At 45.2% G+C, this 18489-nt stretch overlaps 1 protein-coding gene across 2 annotated transcripts in view; it reads left to right on the plus strand.

Moving 5' to 3' along the window:
* The first annotated feature begins 670 nt into the window (after positions 1-670).
* Positions 671-18489, plus strand: part of TFAP2E (transcription factor AP-2 epsilon) — an 83572-nt gene continuing 65753 nt past the window's right edge. The window contains exons 1-4 of one of the 2 annotated variants that reach the window (XM_032228333.1): positions 671-697; positions 1669-2145; positions 6379-6430; positions 11994-12016. In XM_032228333.1, coding sequence (XP_032084224.1) covers positions 671-697; positions 1669-2145; positions 6379-6430; positions 11994-12016 — 579 coding nt within the window. The remainder of the gene's footprint in view (positions 698-1668; positions 2146-6378; positions 6431-11993; positions 12017-18489) is intronic. The other variant, XM_032228334.1, reaches the window with a different exon arrangement.

Genomic DNA, 18489 nt, shown 5'->3' on the forward strand with positions numbered 1-18489 from the left:
AAGGTCGCAGCAATCTACGCCTTCCTGTTTGCAACTCCCTCCTTGGATCCTGCGTCCCAAATCGATTGGCAAAATAAAGAAGCTCAGCCTCGCATCGCAGCGCTCTGAGGGGAAGGGAGACCGGGCCGTCGATCCTTTTTCCCCCTGGGTTGCTTTCGGAGCGGATCGTGGGGGCTGCAGGCGCCACACACCTCGGGGGCACCCCGGAGACTAATCCGGCGCGCGTGGCAACGGAGTGGGAGCGCCCTTCCGCCCTCCCCCACAAGGCAGGCGCACTGGCGCTTTCGCTTTGAAATCGGCTCTGTCTCTTTAAGGCGCGCTCCCGGCGCTCGGCGCGCGCCCCCGCCTGTATAACTGGAGTCCATGGAGTTGTATTGAGTTCAGAGGGAGGAAGAGCTGGGAGCCAAGCGCAGGCTTCGAAGGGGGAAAGGTCGGGGGTTTTGAAAAGGAGGAGCCGCTGCCCGTCCAGAGCTCGCTTGGCTATAGCGCTGGAAGAGTCGTCGATGGACGCATCGCCGCTCGCCGCTCGCTTTTAACGGATACTTTTCCTGGGGGAGTGCAGGAACGGGGCGCAGATTCTGGTAGCCGTCGGGGTTGCTAGCCTCGTTCCCTCTCGCCCCCTGTTTGGAGGCATTTCCCTAAGCGATCTGGGGGCTTGGCTAGCGCGCAGATGTTGGTGCACACGTATTCCGCGATGGTGAGTTAGACGGGTGTTCCTTGGTCGGGTGTGCCTGGGGTGTGCGGGGACGCGTTTGTAAGAAACAAGCGAGGAAGAGGAGAACGAAGTTTTCCTCTCTCGGGAGGGATCCTTCGAAACGCCACTTTAATTGAAGCGCCCTCGTAGCTTCAGATTCAGGAGGACTTCGTATTTTAATAGGTCCCAGATGTCGGGGCTTGGGAACCGTAACCTAGCTGGTGGTTCAACATCACCACCCCCAGGTTGGGAAGGAGGAGAGCGCAAAGAATCGATCACAAAACCGGGACGGGGGAGGAAAGAGAAAAGGGGGCCGAAGGAACGAAGGAGAGACTCTGGAGGGATAAATCGGATTATTTGCCACAAACAGAGGTTGGCCGAAAAGGCCGGGATCTCTTCCACTGCTCTTATTCGCAAAACCTAGGCTATGTCAGGACATGGGGGAAGGGTCTTCTGCCTGCGGGTCTCTGCGGGTCTCTCCTACTGAAGGCAGAACAAGAAAGGGGGCAAAGGACTCCAGGTGGGGGCCCCTACGGTCCCCCAAAGCGCGCCGGTCGCCAAAAGTGCGATTTCAAGGCAGGCGAGGCGAGACCGCAAAGGGTGTCTCGTTTTGTTTTGCTCGGTTGCGCTTAGGGCTCTTTTTCAGCGACAGCTTAGACGGAAGAGGGCAGGAAGCGAAAGGCTCGCCCTTAGGAAGGTTGAGCCGCGCCGAGCCCCGAAGCGCCTTGCGCTCTTCGGCTGGCTGGCTGGCTGGCTTGCCCGGCGGGGTGGGGGAAGAAGGCGAGGAGTGGGTAGTAGAGAAAGCTGCGCTTTGCCTTGAGGCTCAGGTGTTGCGAGCCGGGGCCTCAGGGAGCCGCCGCCACCGGGAGCCCTAGCGACGCGCGCTGCTTGGAGCGAGGGAAAGCCGGTGCCTCGCGCCCATAGCGCGGCTGGCTGCGTGGTGACCTTTCTCTCCCTTTGATGTCCCCCACCAGGACCGCTCGGATGGGCTGAACGGGACCTCCGCCGGCGGCCGTCTCCCCCAGCTCTCGTCCCTCAACCAGGCGGCGGCGTACTCCTCGGCTCCCCCTCTGTGCCACACGCCGGCCTCGGACTTCCAGCCTCCTTACTTCCCGCCGCCTTACCCGCAGCCGCCGCTGCCCTATGCGCAGAGCCAGGAGAGCGCCTACCCGCACCTGGGGGACCCCTATGGCGGCCTCAACCCCATCCACCAGCACCAGCAGAGCGGCTGGCCCTCGCAGCGGGCCCGCCAGGAAGAAGCTGCTGCTGCTGCAGCGGCGGCGGCGGCGGGCCTCCTTTCGCAGACACACCGCGCTCTCGGCCTGGATCCGCGCAGGGACTACCCGGGCATGCCGCGCTTGCTCCACGGCCTGGCCGACGGAGCGCACGGCTTGGCCGACGGGCCGCTGGGACTCCACGCTCTGGCTCACCCCAGCCTCGAGGACATCCAGGTACCGGTTCGCCCCTCGGGCCTCGCCAAACGCGTCGGACTGGAAGGGAAAAGGGTGGGCTGGGGGCTCTTCGTCGGCTTCGTTTTAAGAGATTTCTCCGGGGCTGTTTTACTCCCCCAGAAAGGATTCCTAATGGGTCCAGTGGCGTTTTTCTGGCAGGTCAAACACGGATTCCTTGGGGATTCCTGGGATCCTGCCGTTTGCTCCCACTCCGCCAGAAGTAGGCAAACGCGGTGGGGGAGGGACTGGGTGACCGCAGCAGCCTTCGGGGCGAGCGCCCGCCGTTCCTGGCGTTGCTGAAAACCGCCCTTTTTGCCTTAAAAATTGAAAGAGCAACAGAGCCAGAATCAACCCCTGGAAGCCCCTAAACTCGATCTTTATGCAAATCGACCGTTCGATGATCGCTTTCCCGAATCAAGCAACTGGTCCAACTTCGGTCTACTTATTTCCACCGTGTAAAGCAAATTAAGAAACAGTAAAACGGCGGCGAATAAGCTGGCTTGAGTTTGGGAGGCTAATTTTGGACGCCTGTTTCTGGGGTGAAAGATAAGTTTGCTTAAAAGTCGGTGAAGACGACTCCCGAGTAGACAAGATTAGGAGTGTGGTACACTACACGGTCTTCTTTCTTTCTTTCTTTCTTTCTTTCTTTCTTTCTTTCTTTCTTTCTTTCTTTCTTTCCTTCCTTCCTTCCTTCTTTCTTTCCTTCTTTCCTTCTTTCTTTCTTTCCTTCCTTCTCTTTCTTTCTTTCTTTCTTTCTCTTCCCCAGGGCGCCTGCTTCTTCTCTCCCCCACTCCCTCTTTCTCCCCTCTCTTGCTCTCAAGTTCCAAATCTTATCCTTTCTCTTTTCATGCACGCAAACTTTAACTCGTCAGTTTTCAGGAAACCAGAAGCCCCGTGAAGGAGTCCTGATCCAGGAGCCAGAAGGCGAGGCCTGCCGCTTTCGGCTTTTCGCTCTTCAAAGCTATTAGAGTTTGATCGCGGAAGAACTAGGCCGTTGTTTATCTAATTATTTTTGGCTTCCTTGACCTGAGAACGCAAGCCCTGGGCTAAAGTCAATGCCATTGAATTAGTATTTTATTCTCTGGATGCCCCCATATTTACTCCCGGATAAACCATTTCCCCAAAGTTTCCGAGGGGTTTCCTTTCCCTCCAGTTAAGCAGTGTTGCGCAGTGACGATAAACTGGGTCTGGGTTATATTTCCGCCCTACGAGAAATGGCAATGGTAGCCCGACGTTGTCGGAGGGCAGGCAGAACGCCGGGGTGGGGGGCAAAGGTGCTTATATCGGCCGGGTTCTCTTGGGAGGAGGCTGTTTCGAACGACCAGGCAAACCCCTGCCAAGTCCAAGCCGTTTTCAGTTACACGGACCTCAGCGGAAGTTTTAGACAAGATCCAAGATCCAAGATCCTAGATCCTCTCTCGCTGAATTCTATGGGATTTTAACAGGATGATCCCAGCTCCCGGTTTCGCTTTATTTTTGTTGTTTTATTTCTTATTTAACTCAGTGGGACTTGTGGATCACGTTGAGTTGAATTGTACTTAAATTGCTCTCGGATCCTAATCAACTCCCAACAATTCCCCGTGGGACTTGTTTCGCGGTGCAGGGGTTGTGTAAGTTAGTTTGTACATTTTTTTATTTCTTTGTATTTTAAAAATCTATCATCTATCTATCTATCTATCTATCTATCTATCTATCTATCTATCTATCTATCTATCCATCTATCTACCCATCCATCCATCCATAGATCTATATATCCATTGATAGATGGATAGATAATTCTATAATCTATAATTTCGTGTGTTCTATAATTTCTATAATGATAGAGTGTGATTTCCAATGTAATTGTCTAAAATCGAGAAAGACCTTCCATCTGCCCTTCCTTTAAATCTTTCTCTTCCTCGCCCCGATCCCGTCCCTGCAATTTTAGGGGTTTTATTCGGCTACTCCGAATAAGCCTCTCCACGCTGGATTTTTTTTTTCTTCCTCCCGAGAACAGACGTGACAACGCACTTTGTCCTGTTGATAGATCCAAAGCCCTTCTGGGGAATAGAACTCATAAATTTCTCCTAGCAAATAAGCTGCTGCGTCTGACGTTGCCTTTGCATTTTCTGAGCAGCCGTCTGCTCCCCTCCCGGCTCCCTGGAACAATTTCCCCAAAGGCAAAAACATTTTAACTTGAAAATATGGCTGGTAGCAGGGAATAATGTTTATTCAAATGAGAAAGCAATTAGTCCATTTAAGAATCCCTTTTGCTTTTGCTTTTTGGAAAGTAAAACAAAAACTGACGGGGACATGTGAATTATTATTTTTTTAAAGCTAGCAAGGAAAGCGGCACAGGGGAAGGAGAAGGAAAAACTTGCTGCTGTGATTTGTTTTCTGCAACAAACCAAACATGGAACTTTCAGTGAGCTTTTCTGTGTACACACAATAATAATAATAATAATAATAATAATAATAATAATAATAATAATAATATAATTATACGGCTACGGATGAAGCATGTAACAGTGAAACCCATTGTCATCGGGGCACTTGGCACCATGTCCAAGAATTTTATAAGACACATCAACACCAGCGGAACTGCAAAAAACTGCGCTACTCGGAACATCTTATATTTTAAGAAGGTTGATACCTAGGACGCTAGCAGCAAATCGTATCAACCATTAGCACCAGTTACTGGTATTTGTAATGCATTTTTGAATGTTCAGTTGGCTGAAATTCATGTTTAATGAATAAAGTATAATAATAACAACAACAACAATAATAATAATAATCTACTGTAATCTGTGTCCGTAATAAAAATTCTACTCTAATTCAAGGAACAGAGCTGGATTAAAACAAACAAACAAAAAAAACTCGTCCTGTTGATAGATCCAAAGCCCTTCTGCCTCCCTCCCCCCCAAAAAAGTCATATATAATTTTTTCGCCCGTTCTTCTTAAAATTGGGGTATTGGTGTTTTCCCCCTGCCCCCAACTAATTTGCCTTAAAAATTACAATCCTATTTTCGCAAATAGGATCATTTGTCCAGGATCAAATCCTCTTTCAATCGGTAGGACGTCAGTCTTCCTAAAAGGGGAAATTGCATGATCGGTTCCCAGTGGCTCCGAGGCTATGGTTAAACAGATGGAGGAATCTTTTCCTTTGGGGAATGAAGGAAGCTTCAAAATGCCTTTAGTTGAATTATGCCTGGCACCTTTAAGGAGCAATTCCGAAATCTCTCAAGGGCTTTATTTCCCCTCAGAAGCAGCGTTAGATGTTTGTTTGTTGTTTGTAGCAATAATTAGGTCAGGTTGTCTCTTGCTCCTTTCTAGAAAATATAGATTGGATTTTTGTAACAAAACAGTTAAATAGAATAGAATTCTTGGCCAAGTGTGATTGGACACACAAGAAATTTGTCTCTGGTGCTCTCAGTGTACATAAGGAGAATAAAAATACATTCATCAAGAATAAAAAGATACACGCTTAGTGATAGTCAAGGTTACTAATAAGCTATCAAATCCTACAAGGAAACGAATAAATACAATATAAATTGAAAGATACAAGCAACATGGTTATAGTCATAACCATGACTAAACATAAAAGAATAAATATAAAAAATATAAAATAAACATAAAAATAGAGAAGAATTTTTAAAATAATAATTTTCTTTCTTTCTTTCTTTCTTTCTTTCTTTCTTTCTTTCTTTCTTTCTTTCTTCTTTCTTTCTTCTTTCTTTCTTTCTTCAGCCATTTGGTTTAGGTGCTGTTTCAGCTGAAATCAGAGAATGGGTCAATTCAGTGACTGACTTTTGTGACTCTATCTTCCTCCTCAAAATATCCAGTGCCAAATAATTTAGTAGTTGCTTGAGAAATGGAAGATTTATACCATCTGAAGAGAAACCGGAGTATGGAAATGGAAGAGGGCAGAGTAGTTTTTGATCTCCTTCACTTCGGGAGGGGGGAGGGAGGGGAAAACTCGATGGAGAAGTCCCAGGTTTGAGGAAGTTGGGTATGTTATTTCGAAAAATAAAACAACTTTCTCCTCTCCCAAGAAAACCTCTTTAGAAGCCCCAGCTTTGAGGTTATAGAGGCTAAAAAAAAAACACCACAACCAGCCCTGGTTTACTTTCATTTTTAGAAGCGTTTGAAATGTCTGGAGGGCGAAAAGCACTTCAAATAGATTAATCCCATAATCCTCACCAGAACTCTCTGCGGTGAAGCTGAGCAATTATCTATGCCCCGTTGTTCTTGCAGGCGGTGGACGAGGCCAGTATGAATGTTTTGGACCAGTCGGTGATCAAGAAAGGTAAGGGGACGCCCATGGCTTGGAGCATTCGGTGGTGGGGAGCAGCTGGAATCTGAAAGTCTGGAGTGTCTGCACCAGAGAAACCCAGCTCGGCTTCTGAGTCCTGGTTATCTCGGATTTGTATTTCTTTTCCTTTCTGCATTCGGAACTAAGTTCCTGATTTGGGGAGAAAGGTAGGGGTGCAAAGCTAGTGAAGGTGAGGACAAGTCAAGACCGAATCCGATACATCTTGTATAAGCGCCTTGCACCTTGTGCCGGCATCCTTGTCAGGTAGGAAGTTGGTATCACTTCTTGGAAGCTGCTGATACTTTCAGGAGCTTTATCTTGGCCTCCCTGCTTTAGCCAAGTGGATGTGCAGGGAGCCATAACTCCATTTCGCCGTCTCTTTGAAGTTGAGTCCGTCTGAAAAAAACAAAGGCTGAGTTCATGCGTCATATTAAGCGTAATTCCGCTTGGCTTTAAATTTAGCGTGTTGTGTAAAACTAGCCATTTGGGTTGTAAGTCATGGTTTGCGCACAAAGACTTAAATAAAGCAGGGGTCTCCAACGTTGGCAACTTTAAGACTTTTGGACTTCAACTCCCAGAATTCTTCGGCCAGCTTTGCTTCACAAGTCTTAAAGTTGCCAACGTGGGGGACCCCTGAAATAAAGGTAACTTCAAGAAGCGTGTGAACCAGGGGTGAAATTCAGCAGGTTCTGACAGGTTCTGGAGAACCGGTAGCAGAAATTTTGAGTCGTTTGGAGAACTGGCAAATATCACCTCTGGCTGGTCCCAGAATGGGGAGGGAATGGTGATTTTGCAGTATCCTTCCCCTGCCACACCCACGAAGCCACGCCCACAGAACCAGTAGTAAAAAAAATTGAATTTCACCACTGGTGTGAACCCAGTTATGACGAGTCCTTGACCCATCAGTTAAACATTAATTCAGGATTTCACAGCCCAGTGCCACCCAAAAACATTAGGCTTTACTTCCCCGCTGCCACAGCTAACTTAGCAAGGGATGACGGACACAACCATCCCAAATTTTGGGGTGGCATCCAATTGCTTCCTTTCGGCTGTCAGATCAAATTTATATTTTTTTCTAAGACCCGGGGTGAATGTTATTTGTTTTCTTGTAATGTGGAGATAATTCGTCTGGGAGCAAAGCCCACTGAATAGTTTCCAGAAAATCAGGCAGAACGAGAAGGGAGGAGATGGGGGGGGGGGGGGAGGAAAAAGGGGACTGGAAAGAACAAGGAAGAAACAAGAGCATCAGAAGTTTGTGGGTCTCAGCAAACCTGGCTGTTATTTCTTTTGAGGAGGTGTGTTATTTGCTGTTATGTTAGATTGATGTCCTGCCTTTTCTCCAGAAGTTCAAAGCAGCTTAGATGGGACTGAATCTCCCTTCATTTTCTCCCCGCACCCCGTAAAATAGGTTGAGTGGAGACTATTGGTCATGGGATTGACCATGTCTTTCTTCTAAAGGGACATGGTGGCTCAGTGGTTAAGACACTGAGCTTGTCGATCAGAAAGGTCAGCAGTTAGGCGGTTCAAATACCTAGCGCTGCATAACGGAGTGAGCTTCCGCTACTTGTTCCAGCTTCTGCCAACCTAGCAGTTCAAAAGCATGTAAAAAATGCAAGTAGAAAAAAAGGGACCACTTTTGGTGGGAAGGTAACAGCGTTCCGTGCGCCTTTGGTGTTTAGTCATGCCAGCCACATGACCACGGAGATGTCTTTGGACAGCGCTGGCTCTTCGGCTTTGAAACAGAGATGAGCATCACCCCCTAGAGTCGGGAACGACTAGCACATATGTGCGAGGGGTACATTTATCTTTACCTTTTACTTCTTCAGCCAACTTTTTAACTGCTACCCCAAATTGGGTTGGGCCTTTGCTTTTCTAAAGCTGCCTGGAGTTCTTAAAAGGCCCAGAGATAAAAGGACCAGTTGCTACTCCCCAGGAACATCTCACAAGTGAGTGGCTGGGGTGAAAGATTGTGACCTCCCCCCTGTGGTCATGCCAACTTGGAAGCTTCCGACTCCAAGAAAACCTCAGCCTAATGTCGGATTTACTATGTGATTTCTGCTGTTTCCAGGAAACTCAACCAGTAGGGATAATGGAATATGGCTTCATCTGTGCTGAATTCTCTGGAGTCAAACAACACCCCCTCCTCTTCCTCTCTAGGTCCCTCCCCAAATATTTCTTTATGTGTAAATTCCAAGGCTAACGTTCCTGTATGGGATATAATGTATCTAAATGCACAGAGGTTCATGGAATGCAATGGCATTCAGTTTTCCTGGCACAATTAATCAGTGAAAGGGATTGCCTTCAGAAGTTCTGGATGCTCCATCACTGGAGGTTTTTAAGAAAAGTTTGGAGAGCTATTTGTTCAGAATGGTGTAAAGTCTCTTGCTTGAGCAGGGAGTTGGACAAGAAACCTCCAAGGTATCCTATCCCTTTCCCTTTCCCTTTCCCTTTCCCTATCCCTATCCCTATCCCTATCCCTATCCCTATCCTATCCTACCCTATCATATTCTATCATCACATTTGGCATTTGAGTGATGTGAGTCAGCAGTGCATATCAATAAGTTATGGGTGGTGCCACGGGAAAATCAAAACTAGATTTCATTTACATGCAGTTCAAGGCATTGTTACTTTTCATTGTTGTATTGAGTGGCGTTGCGGAGCCCCTGAGATTTGATTCCAGGAAAGTCCTTTAGCACATGAATATAGTTGCCAGCTGCTGTTTTTCTGGTGAGAGTGAGACAGCTGCAATACTGGAGAAAGATGCAGCTGCTTTAAAGAGTCGCAGACAGTGTTGCTTTCACACTTCTAAAGCATCTTTTGGGATTCCTATCCCACCATCGTAACACTTAGTAATCTCCCCCTTTTCTCCATTTAAAAAGTAATGTTTGGTATCAGCTTTCAGAATTTTATGGCCATTTCTAATGAGGGAATCACAGGCTGTGCTTTTCTGTTTGGAAAAATGGGGAGGGAAAGAAACACTCTTGTCCCATTCAGCATCTTTTAAAAAGTTATGCTGATGTTTAAGTCTCCATGTGAGGCTTACAGTATGCTGTCACTATAGTGGGCATATTTTTTATTACTTTTACAGAAGCACTAATACTATAGTTGTTGTGTAGATAGGAGTGTGTGTGTGTGTGTGTGTGTGAGAGAGAGAGAGAGAGAGAGAGATTGTAAGTAGCACTGCATAAAATAAGAGTGAACATTAAATATAAAATTAAATAAAAATTAAATTCTTGCTTTAAAAAAAGACAAAAGTCTTGGTTTGTGAGAAATGGCAGCTGCCCAGTTTGAGTCCATGTGGAAGCCTCAGTAGTTTAAATTGCCACATTAATCAACCACAGCTCAGGCTGATTGATTGGTTAGGGCCCCTTATAATAGGCCACACCAGGAGCCAGCTCTGGATTCTTTATTTTGCTATGAACAAACCCCAAAGCATTAAAGAAGGACTTTCAATTGAATGAAAACCGGGAGCAGGGGGATGTTGTGAAATTCATTCTCAGGCACAGAATTTAACTACATTTTTTCAAAAATGGTTTTATGTGACTTCATATGACTGTCCAGCTGCAGCTATGTGACTCTGGGCAATAACAAAACAACAAGAAAGCGAAACAAAACAAAACAACAAACATATAAACAAAGTTACAATGAATACCAATTTGTTTGTTTGTTTGTTTGTTTGTTTCGAACATTTTAAACCAGTGTTTCTCAATCTTGACAGTTTTAACATCGGTGGATTTCAACTCCCAGGATTCCTCACCCAGCCCTTCTCCATGAAGGCACATGGTAGCACTCTGCCCATTTATAAATGCTTCAATCCCACAGTTGCAGCCACTATCTTCACTTTTTGAACTCACCTTTCCTTCACCTGGACATTTTGGCTTTCTTATCTGTCATGGAAACTGCTGTCCTACAGTAGAGGGGGCATGTATAAGTTCACTAATGGGCCTATCGCCCCTGCCAGAGGTGGTATTCAGCCAATTCTGACAGGTTCTGGATAACCGGTTGGGGAAATTTTGAGTAGTTTGAAGAACCGGCAAATAGGCTGGCCCCGCCCCCGTTGCCTACCAGCCGATCTTCTTTTGTTGTCCTGAACAGGAGAACGAAGCTGGAAAGCAGGTTAGTGGGGTGGGGAGGGAATGGGGATTTTGCAGTATCCTTCCCCTGCATGCCCACAAAGCTACGTCATGCCCACAAAGCCACGCCCACAGAATGGGTAGTAAAAAGTTTTGAATCCCACCACTGATCCATGACATTGTATTTTTATTCTCTTAATCTTGTTCTCATTTTTGCTCGATAAAGTCCAATAAATAAATAAATAAATAAATAAACAAACAAACAAACAAACAAACAAACAAACAAATAAATAAATAAATAAATAAATAAATGTTTCGTTTTTGTCTGTCGGCTTCGTGGGTTAAACCAGATAGAAATCACAACCAGATGAGCCAATTCCACTTTATTGACAGAACCCTTGTAAATATGAAAGTACAATTCTCCCACTGTTTACAGCTTGAGAAACTAGGGAGAGTTTCTTCTGAACCTTTTACCCCTAGCTAGTTGTGGGGAATTTTGTCTCTTAACTGAGTCCTATTATCTACCAGCATTGGCCATATTTACTGGCTGATGGGAGATGAAGTCCCAAACAGCTGGAATTCCCAGGCTGCCTATCCCTGGTTCATATTAGCATCTCTACAAAGGATGCTTTGAAGCTATAAGTCTCTATTTAACGGGATGGGGTCAGAATTTCAGTCAAATGTGTCCAGATTTCTGTCCACAATTCTACAGTGCTTGACACAATCTGTAGACCTTCATATTCCTGCAAAGTGAAAGTGGTTTCCTCAACCTACTTTTCTTCACTTGTGCTAGGCTCCACTTTATAAAGGCATGTTGACTGTGAGAGATGGGAGTTGAAGCTGGTGTTGTTGCAGATGAGGCTTAGTTGGGTCTGCTAAGTTATGAAATAATGGGCATTCCAACTGCCAATCATTCTTTCTTCATTGCTGCAAGAGAACAAATTGAGTTTATGGAGATGAAAAGGTGCTTTTTCAAGTTCAAGTTTTTTCCTCGAAGACATCTCTCTTCTCATCCAAGAAACTTCTTCAGTTCTGACTGAGCTGAAAAAGCTTCTTGGATGAGAAGCGAAACGTCTTAAAGGAAAAAACAAAGTCCAGTTTCCTCTTGAAAAAGCACCTTTGGGACAGGCAGTCCTCAACTTACAACACTTCATTGAGTGACTGTTTAAAGTTACAGTGGTCCTGGAAAAAGTGACATGACTATTTTTCAGACTTATGACCACAGCAGTTTCCCTGTGGTCGTGTGATCAAAATTCAGGCCCTTGGGAACTGGCATGTATTTATGACGGTTGTGGTGTCCCAGGGACCTTTTGGGATCTTGTGACAAGTAAAGTCAATGGGGAAGCCAGATTCATTTAACAACCATAAACTGCAGTGATTCACTTAACAGCTGTGGCAAGAACGGTGGTAAAATGGGGAAAAACTCATTGAACTGTCTCACTTAGCAATGGAAATTTTGGGTTGAATTGTGGTTGCAAAGTGAGGACTACCTGTAAAGCTTTCAAAAGTTCTTTTGGTCCACCAGCAAGGCAGCTTCCAAGCAATACCTTTTTGAAGCAAAGCCAATTATGCATCAGAAGCAGTGGTGAGATTCATTTTTTTTTACTATCAGTTCTGTGGGCATGGCTTTGTGGGTGTGGCTTTGTGGGCGTGGCAGAGGAAGGATACTACAAAATCCCCATTCCCTTCCCACCCCACTAACCAGCTTTCCAGCTCCGTTCTCCTGTTCAGGGCAACAAAAGAAGATCAGCTGGGAAGCTGCAGGGGCGGGGCCAGCCTATTTGCCAGTTCCCCAAACTACTCAAAATTCCCCCTACCGGTTCTCCAGAACCTGTCAGAACTGGCTGAATACCACCTTGGTATTTATCTATCAGAAGGCAGAAGGCAGCTTAAAATTAGACTTGAGGTAGCTTTTTTTTTTTTAAAGTGCCATTTCCTCACACATGCATTTAAGATATTTATCAAAGTCTCAGCTATGAAAACCACAGAGAAATATATATATATAATCTCAAAGGCAGAGCTCCAGCACAGGCTGCCCTTGTGGTCCCTGACAGCGTCTCAGACATTTTTAGACTCTTCCGGATGGAGCCTTTACAAGGAATGAGGACTAGCAAATGCTTAAGAGGGGGCAGACTTCAATTTCAATAGTGCAGAAGAAGAAAAAACTGGGATGGGAGAGGGGAGTTTGGGGATTAGATCCAATAATGTTTTAGTCCAATGGTTTTAGGATGAGCAATTCTCTTCCGATTCTCTCTGAAATTCTCTGTTTTTTTGTCTAGCATTTGAAATTTTCTTTCTTTCTTTTTCTTTCTTTCCTTCCCTCCTTCCTTCCTTTTCTCTTTCTTTCTTTCTTTCTTTCTTTCTTTCTTTTTCTCTCTCTCTCTATCCCTCCCATCCAATATCTTTCATCCATCCATCCATCCCACATATATACCGAGCCTTCACATTTCTCACAATAGCCAGGTTTACTTGATCGATTTATTTTAGAATTTTTTTATCCCACTTCTATTATTTTTATAAATAATTTGGAGCAGCAAGCATACCTAACTCTCCTTCCTCCTTCAGCCTGTGAGGTGGGTTGGACTGAGAAAGAGGGGGATCGGCCCAAATCACCCAGTTGATTTTCTTTGTAAGGTGGAACTAGAATTCACAGTCTCCTATTTCTAGCCTGCTGCCTTCACCACTAGACGGTTTGGCTCTGTTCTGGGAGTTGAATTGCCAAGGTTGAGAAAACACTCAGTTGGTTCATTGGTTTGGGAATGTTGGTATCTTTTGCTGCGTGTCTTAAAATATTTTTTTAAATTATATATGCTATTTTAAAAATATTTCTAAAAGAAGTATTTCTTAAAAAAAAAGATTTTTAAAAGAACATATCCTACCCAGCTCCTAAAAGAGAAAGCAGTAAACCCAAAAACTCACAGCCATATAAATGGGGCAAATGTCACACACACTTGGCTGTTGTGAATTGTTTGCTAGAGCAACCTGACAGGGTGCCTGAGGAGTTTGCTACCTGGAGGTCAGCCCTACTTAAAGGGCAGTGTGTTTCTCAGCTTTAAGAAGTGTGCATGTCAACTCCCAGAATCCCCCAGTCAGCATCCCGGATAGGGAATTCTGGGAGTTGAAGTCCACATACCTTGAACGATGCCCTGATTGAGAAACAATGTTAAAGGCAGTGGCTTCCCAAATTTGTAGCTTTTCCCCCTCTGGATGGATGAGAATTGAAGTGCCCATTCATGATGCCAGTCTGCAGAACTCACATGACTTTCCTCACCGGATGTGGGTGGCAGAGTGACAGCCCCGTTTCAAGTTAAAAGCAAAAAACAAAAAGTTCCTATACAGAAAATTGAGGGTGGGGCATTCAAGGTTATTTCTCTTTGGAATGGATGAAAAGATCTGGAGAATTGGACTTCATTTTTAGAGATTTTATTTAAGACTAGAAGTGCATGCTGGCTCTTTTTTTTAAAAAAAAAAATATTGTTTAGTGTTTTGGTGGTGGAAAAATTGAAAATGACAATATTTGGACAGATAATTTCAAGTTCAGGAAATAATTTCTGGAGTTTACAAGGTTTTCCCTCGGAGAAGGATATCTGGGTCAACTTCAGATGAGAAGGAAAAGGAGCCCAAATAGACAAGAAAGCAAAACGGAACAATCATTTCGATCAAAATAGGACTGGGTTGTTTTTTTAAAGGAAATTTCCTAGTCGGCCATCTTTCCCAATATCTATTCCGCTCTCCCATCATCCCCAACCGACCTGTGAACGACGATTAAAGTGAAGTCCAAAACCCTGGGCGCTTATGGGTCTCGGAATCCCCCCCTGGAGTACAACTTAGAACCTCTCCAAGATGGGAAAATACCTGCGCTTTTTTTCCGGATAAAATTGATCTCGATCTTGGCTGGAAGAGGTCCCGTGGATTTCAGGGCGCTTCCCACCCCACCCCACCCCCGGGAAATGTGGTCTGAGGAAGCGGCTCTCGGCCTGCTTTTGGGCAAGGAAACGGCAAGAAAATGAATTCCGCAAAAACGCGCGTGGGGAGCGAAAGGCGCTCTGGTAGAGCCGCTGCATCTTGCGGTTTTTCCAGCCCCCACACTCGGTCTCGGAGTCGGACTAGAATAACAGAGTGGGAAGGGACCTTGGAGGTGTTCTAGTCCAACCTCCTGCTTAGGCAGGAAACCCTACGAGTCTGGGAGAGTTTAATTCGCACTCTCTCCCCCCCCCCCCCAGTCCCGGGGGCGTCTTGGGAAGAGGGGCGAGAAGGGCGAAGGGTTGCGAAGCGAGGCGGCTCAGCGAGGTCCCAGCTCTGTTCGAATTCGCTCCGCAAAATTCAGGCGGGTCCGAGTTTAGCGGTCACTTTGGCTTCCGTTAAATCGGGGTTGGATAGGGTGGGTTGGGTAATGTTGGGAACCCAGCTTTCTTGGTTAGCATTTGGCTTTTGAGGATGGTCCTAACAACCACAGAGCATTTCTGGAAATGGAGTCAAAGGTTTGTTTGAAATTAAGAAAGACTACGAAGAGTGTTTGGTGTGTGTGTGTGTGTGTGTTTGTGTGTGTGTGTGTGTGTGTGTGTGTGTGTGTGTGTGTGTACTAAATGATGCAAGGATAATTTGTAATCTACTGCTGATCCTTCTTCTCAGAAACCTGGCAGTTGGTCTTGGATCAAACCCTCCATTTCAATCTGGTTTTGTAATGTAAGATTTAAATCTTTAGCATATTGCTTGCTGACTACACTCAGAAGGCTAATAGGCCTGTAGTAGTTTACAGGCTCATTCCTGTTAGCCTTTTTGTAAATTGGGACTATTAGTTGCCCCAATCCCTGGAAGATGATGGGTCTGGTTTATAACTGTAAACAGGGATATGTCCGTGGAGATTCTCAGTCGCTGAGGCCATAGCTGTCTCAAAGGTCTTTGTTTCAAAAGGCAACATCTATTTTTTATTTGAAGAAGAACAAAACATTTTGGTTTCTCATCCAAGAAACTTCATCAGTTGTAATGGCACAACATAAGGCGGGGCCCCCAAACTTGGCAACTTTAAGACTTGTGGACTTCAACTCCCAGCATTCTCCAGCCAGCATGCTGGCTGGAGAATGCTGGGAGTTGAAGTCCACAAGTCTTAAAGTTGCCAAGTTTGAAGACCTCTGACATAGGGGATCAAAACCCCCAGGACAAAATTCAGCGGTCCATTTGCATTTGAAAGACAACTGTTGCTCCTGAAGGCAGCAAAGCCCACATTTTGGACAGAGAGAGATAGCTGGGAGCGAGTGGCGGACAAGCAAAAATGTGCATGTATGGGATCCAGGTTGCACACTCCTCCCTTCACTTCGCTGGTCCATGGAAAAAATATCTTTAAGGGGTGGGGGGAACTGGTGCCCTATGGCAGGGGTCTCCAACCTTGGCAACTTTAAGCCTGGCAGACTTCAACTCCCAGAATTTGCTGGGGGCTCTGAATTTACACCAGATGGCCGTGGCTGCTGCCTCATCTCACTTATTTCGGCTTCAGAGAGAAATTCAACTAGCTTTAAGTCCACGTTCTTCCCTTCTTCCCGAGTGGGTGAAGTGTGTCCCATCACACCTGGAGCGAATGTTTCCCAACCTTAGGAACTTTTAAGAGGCATGGACCTCAACTTCAAAGTGTGCTGGCTGGGGAATTCTGGGAGTTGAAATCCACCAGGCTTAAAGTTGCCAAGGTTGGAGACCCCTGCTCTATGGCCTTGGGACCTTTTTTTTTTTTGAAAAAAGTTTTTATTTTTTATTTTCATATAGATATCGACAAGTATACCACTACATTGTAACAAACACTATTATGTATTATCCAATATTATATCAGTTCTTCTCACCATCTACCCACGATAACTCTCTTCTGCTCTTCTGCTTTCCATGCACCATATTATACCCTGTTCCACAACATCACTACCTCCTCTCCCTCTCTACTCCTCTCTACCTCCTTTCTCCCCTCTCCCATCTCTCTCTTCTCTCCTTCACCTTCCTCTCTCCTTCTCACTCCTCTTTCCACTCCTTCTCTCTCTCCTACTCTTTTCCTCACCTCTGCTTCCCTTCTCGCCTCTCCCCTCTCTTCCCCTCCTATCCTCTTGGGAACTTTAAGAGGCATGGACTTCAACTCCCAGAATCCCCCAGCCAGTACGCTTTGAAGTTGTCGTCCATGCCTCTTAAAGTTCCTAAGGTTGGGAAACACTGCTCTATGGCAAAGCCTTGTCCTGTTCTTCCTGATTCCCTCCAGATGTGATGGGACACACTTCACCCACTTGGGAAGAAGGGAAGAAAGTGGACTGAAAGCTAGTTGAATTTCTCTCCGAAGCCAAAATAAGTGAGATGATGAGGCAGCAGCCACAGCCATCTGATGTAAATTCTACCAATGTTAGTTTTGGGGTTGGGTGCCTGTTTCATAGGAGCTCCACCTCCTTCCTTGAATAAATATACATCCATTCTCCAGAAATAATCACTGGATATAATGAGTTCCGTGCTATCTTCCTTCCTTCCTCTATGCATAGCAACCTTTCAAAAACATTCAAACCACGAGGTTTTTTTTTTCTTTTAAAAATGTTGATCTGTCCTCACCCTGAATTAAAATAAGGAACATATGTTCTCCCCAGTGACTGGGAAAAATAAAATACCAGTATTAATATGGGACAAAATGGAACATCTGGGCAGAAAGATTTGTGATATCATTGTTTTTCCTTCATTTGAGCTGCTTTAGATGTTGGGGTGAAAAGATGGGGTGGAATTATTATTATTTTTTTTTAAAAAAAACATTCCCGTCTTCCCAGAGATGGAGGATTCCTGCAGGCAAGAGTTTTCCGTGTCCCTAAAAGAAATCCATTCTCAAGTGGTTAACCATCTCAACCAGCTCAGTTTTGCATAAGGACCAGCGGTTGGGAAGGAATGGGTGGATCTACCCAGGGTGGGGGAATGGCAGACCTGCCTCGACAATTCAGAAGGTGACTGTGAAGCGATTAACATATTTTTTCAAAAATGACACAAACAATATTTATCTCTCTGTGTGATGTTTTAAAAATAACTGCTGTGTGGGCGGGACGAATTAAGCATGTGGCTGATCGGCCTGATTCGGAAACTTGCATGGAAAGCAGGAGCTTAAATGAAAGGAGATGCAGTCTTCCCGCCCAGGAGTGGCTGCAGAAGGTGGTAAAGGAATATCAAGTTCCTTCCCCCACACCCCTCAACCACATGGTCAAAGCCCCTCCCCCTTTTTTGACATGTATGTTTGGTGTAGTGGTGAAGGCATCAGGCTGGATGTTGGGAGGCAGATAGTTTTAGTTCTGTCTTGAAGTTGGCTGGATGGCCTTGGGCCAGTTGCTTTTTCTCAGCCCCTAGGGAAGTAGGGAATGGCAAACCGCTTCTGAAAAACCTTGCCAAGAAAATTACAGAGGCTACAGAACCTTACAGAACCTTACAGAGGCTAATTACAGAGTCCAGGAAGTCTCCAAGAATCAGACACTTATGACCCCAACTGAGCCTTCAATTGATGGGTTTTTTTGTTACAAAATTAGGAAAATGGAGAAAATGTGCCCTTTGCAAATACTTATACGTAATTTCTAAGAATGCATAAGGCTCTCTTGGTGCTTTATTATCTGTTGGGGATCATGTGATTACAAAAACAATTTGAAATAATAATAATAATGATAGAAGTAAAATATAAAGATGCAAAAGTACTCTGGGACTTTAGAATTCAAACAGCTACCTGCTACATAATGTAATGCCCCAGATGTTACAGTTGTCAATAAGAAAGACAAAAAAGTCTGGATAATGGATGTGGCAATAACAACTGAAAGGAAGAAAAAGAACTGGGGGTGTGGGGAACACAAAATAAAAAGACAACAAATCTAAGTGGGATGGCTGTGGCAAAAGAAAGCAAAGATACTATCAATAGAAATAGGCACTTTGGGTACCTTGCAAAACATCTGGAGCACCACTTGTACACTATCAGCATTGATAAAATCACCATTAGTC

The sequence above is a fragment of the Thamnophis elegans genome, chromosome 12 (assembly GCF_009769535.1).
Source record: "Thamnophis elegans isolate rThaEle1 chromosome 12, rThaEle1.pri, whole genome shotgun sequence".
In the NCBI taxonomy this organism is placed as follows: domain Eukaryota; kingdom Metazoa; phylum Chordata; class Lepidosauria; order Squamata; family Colubridae; genus Thamnophis; species Thamnophis elegans.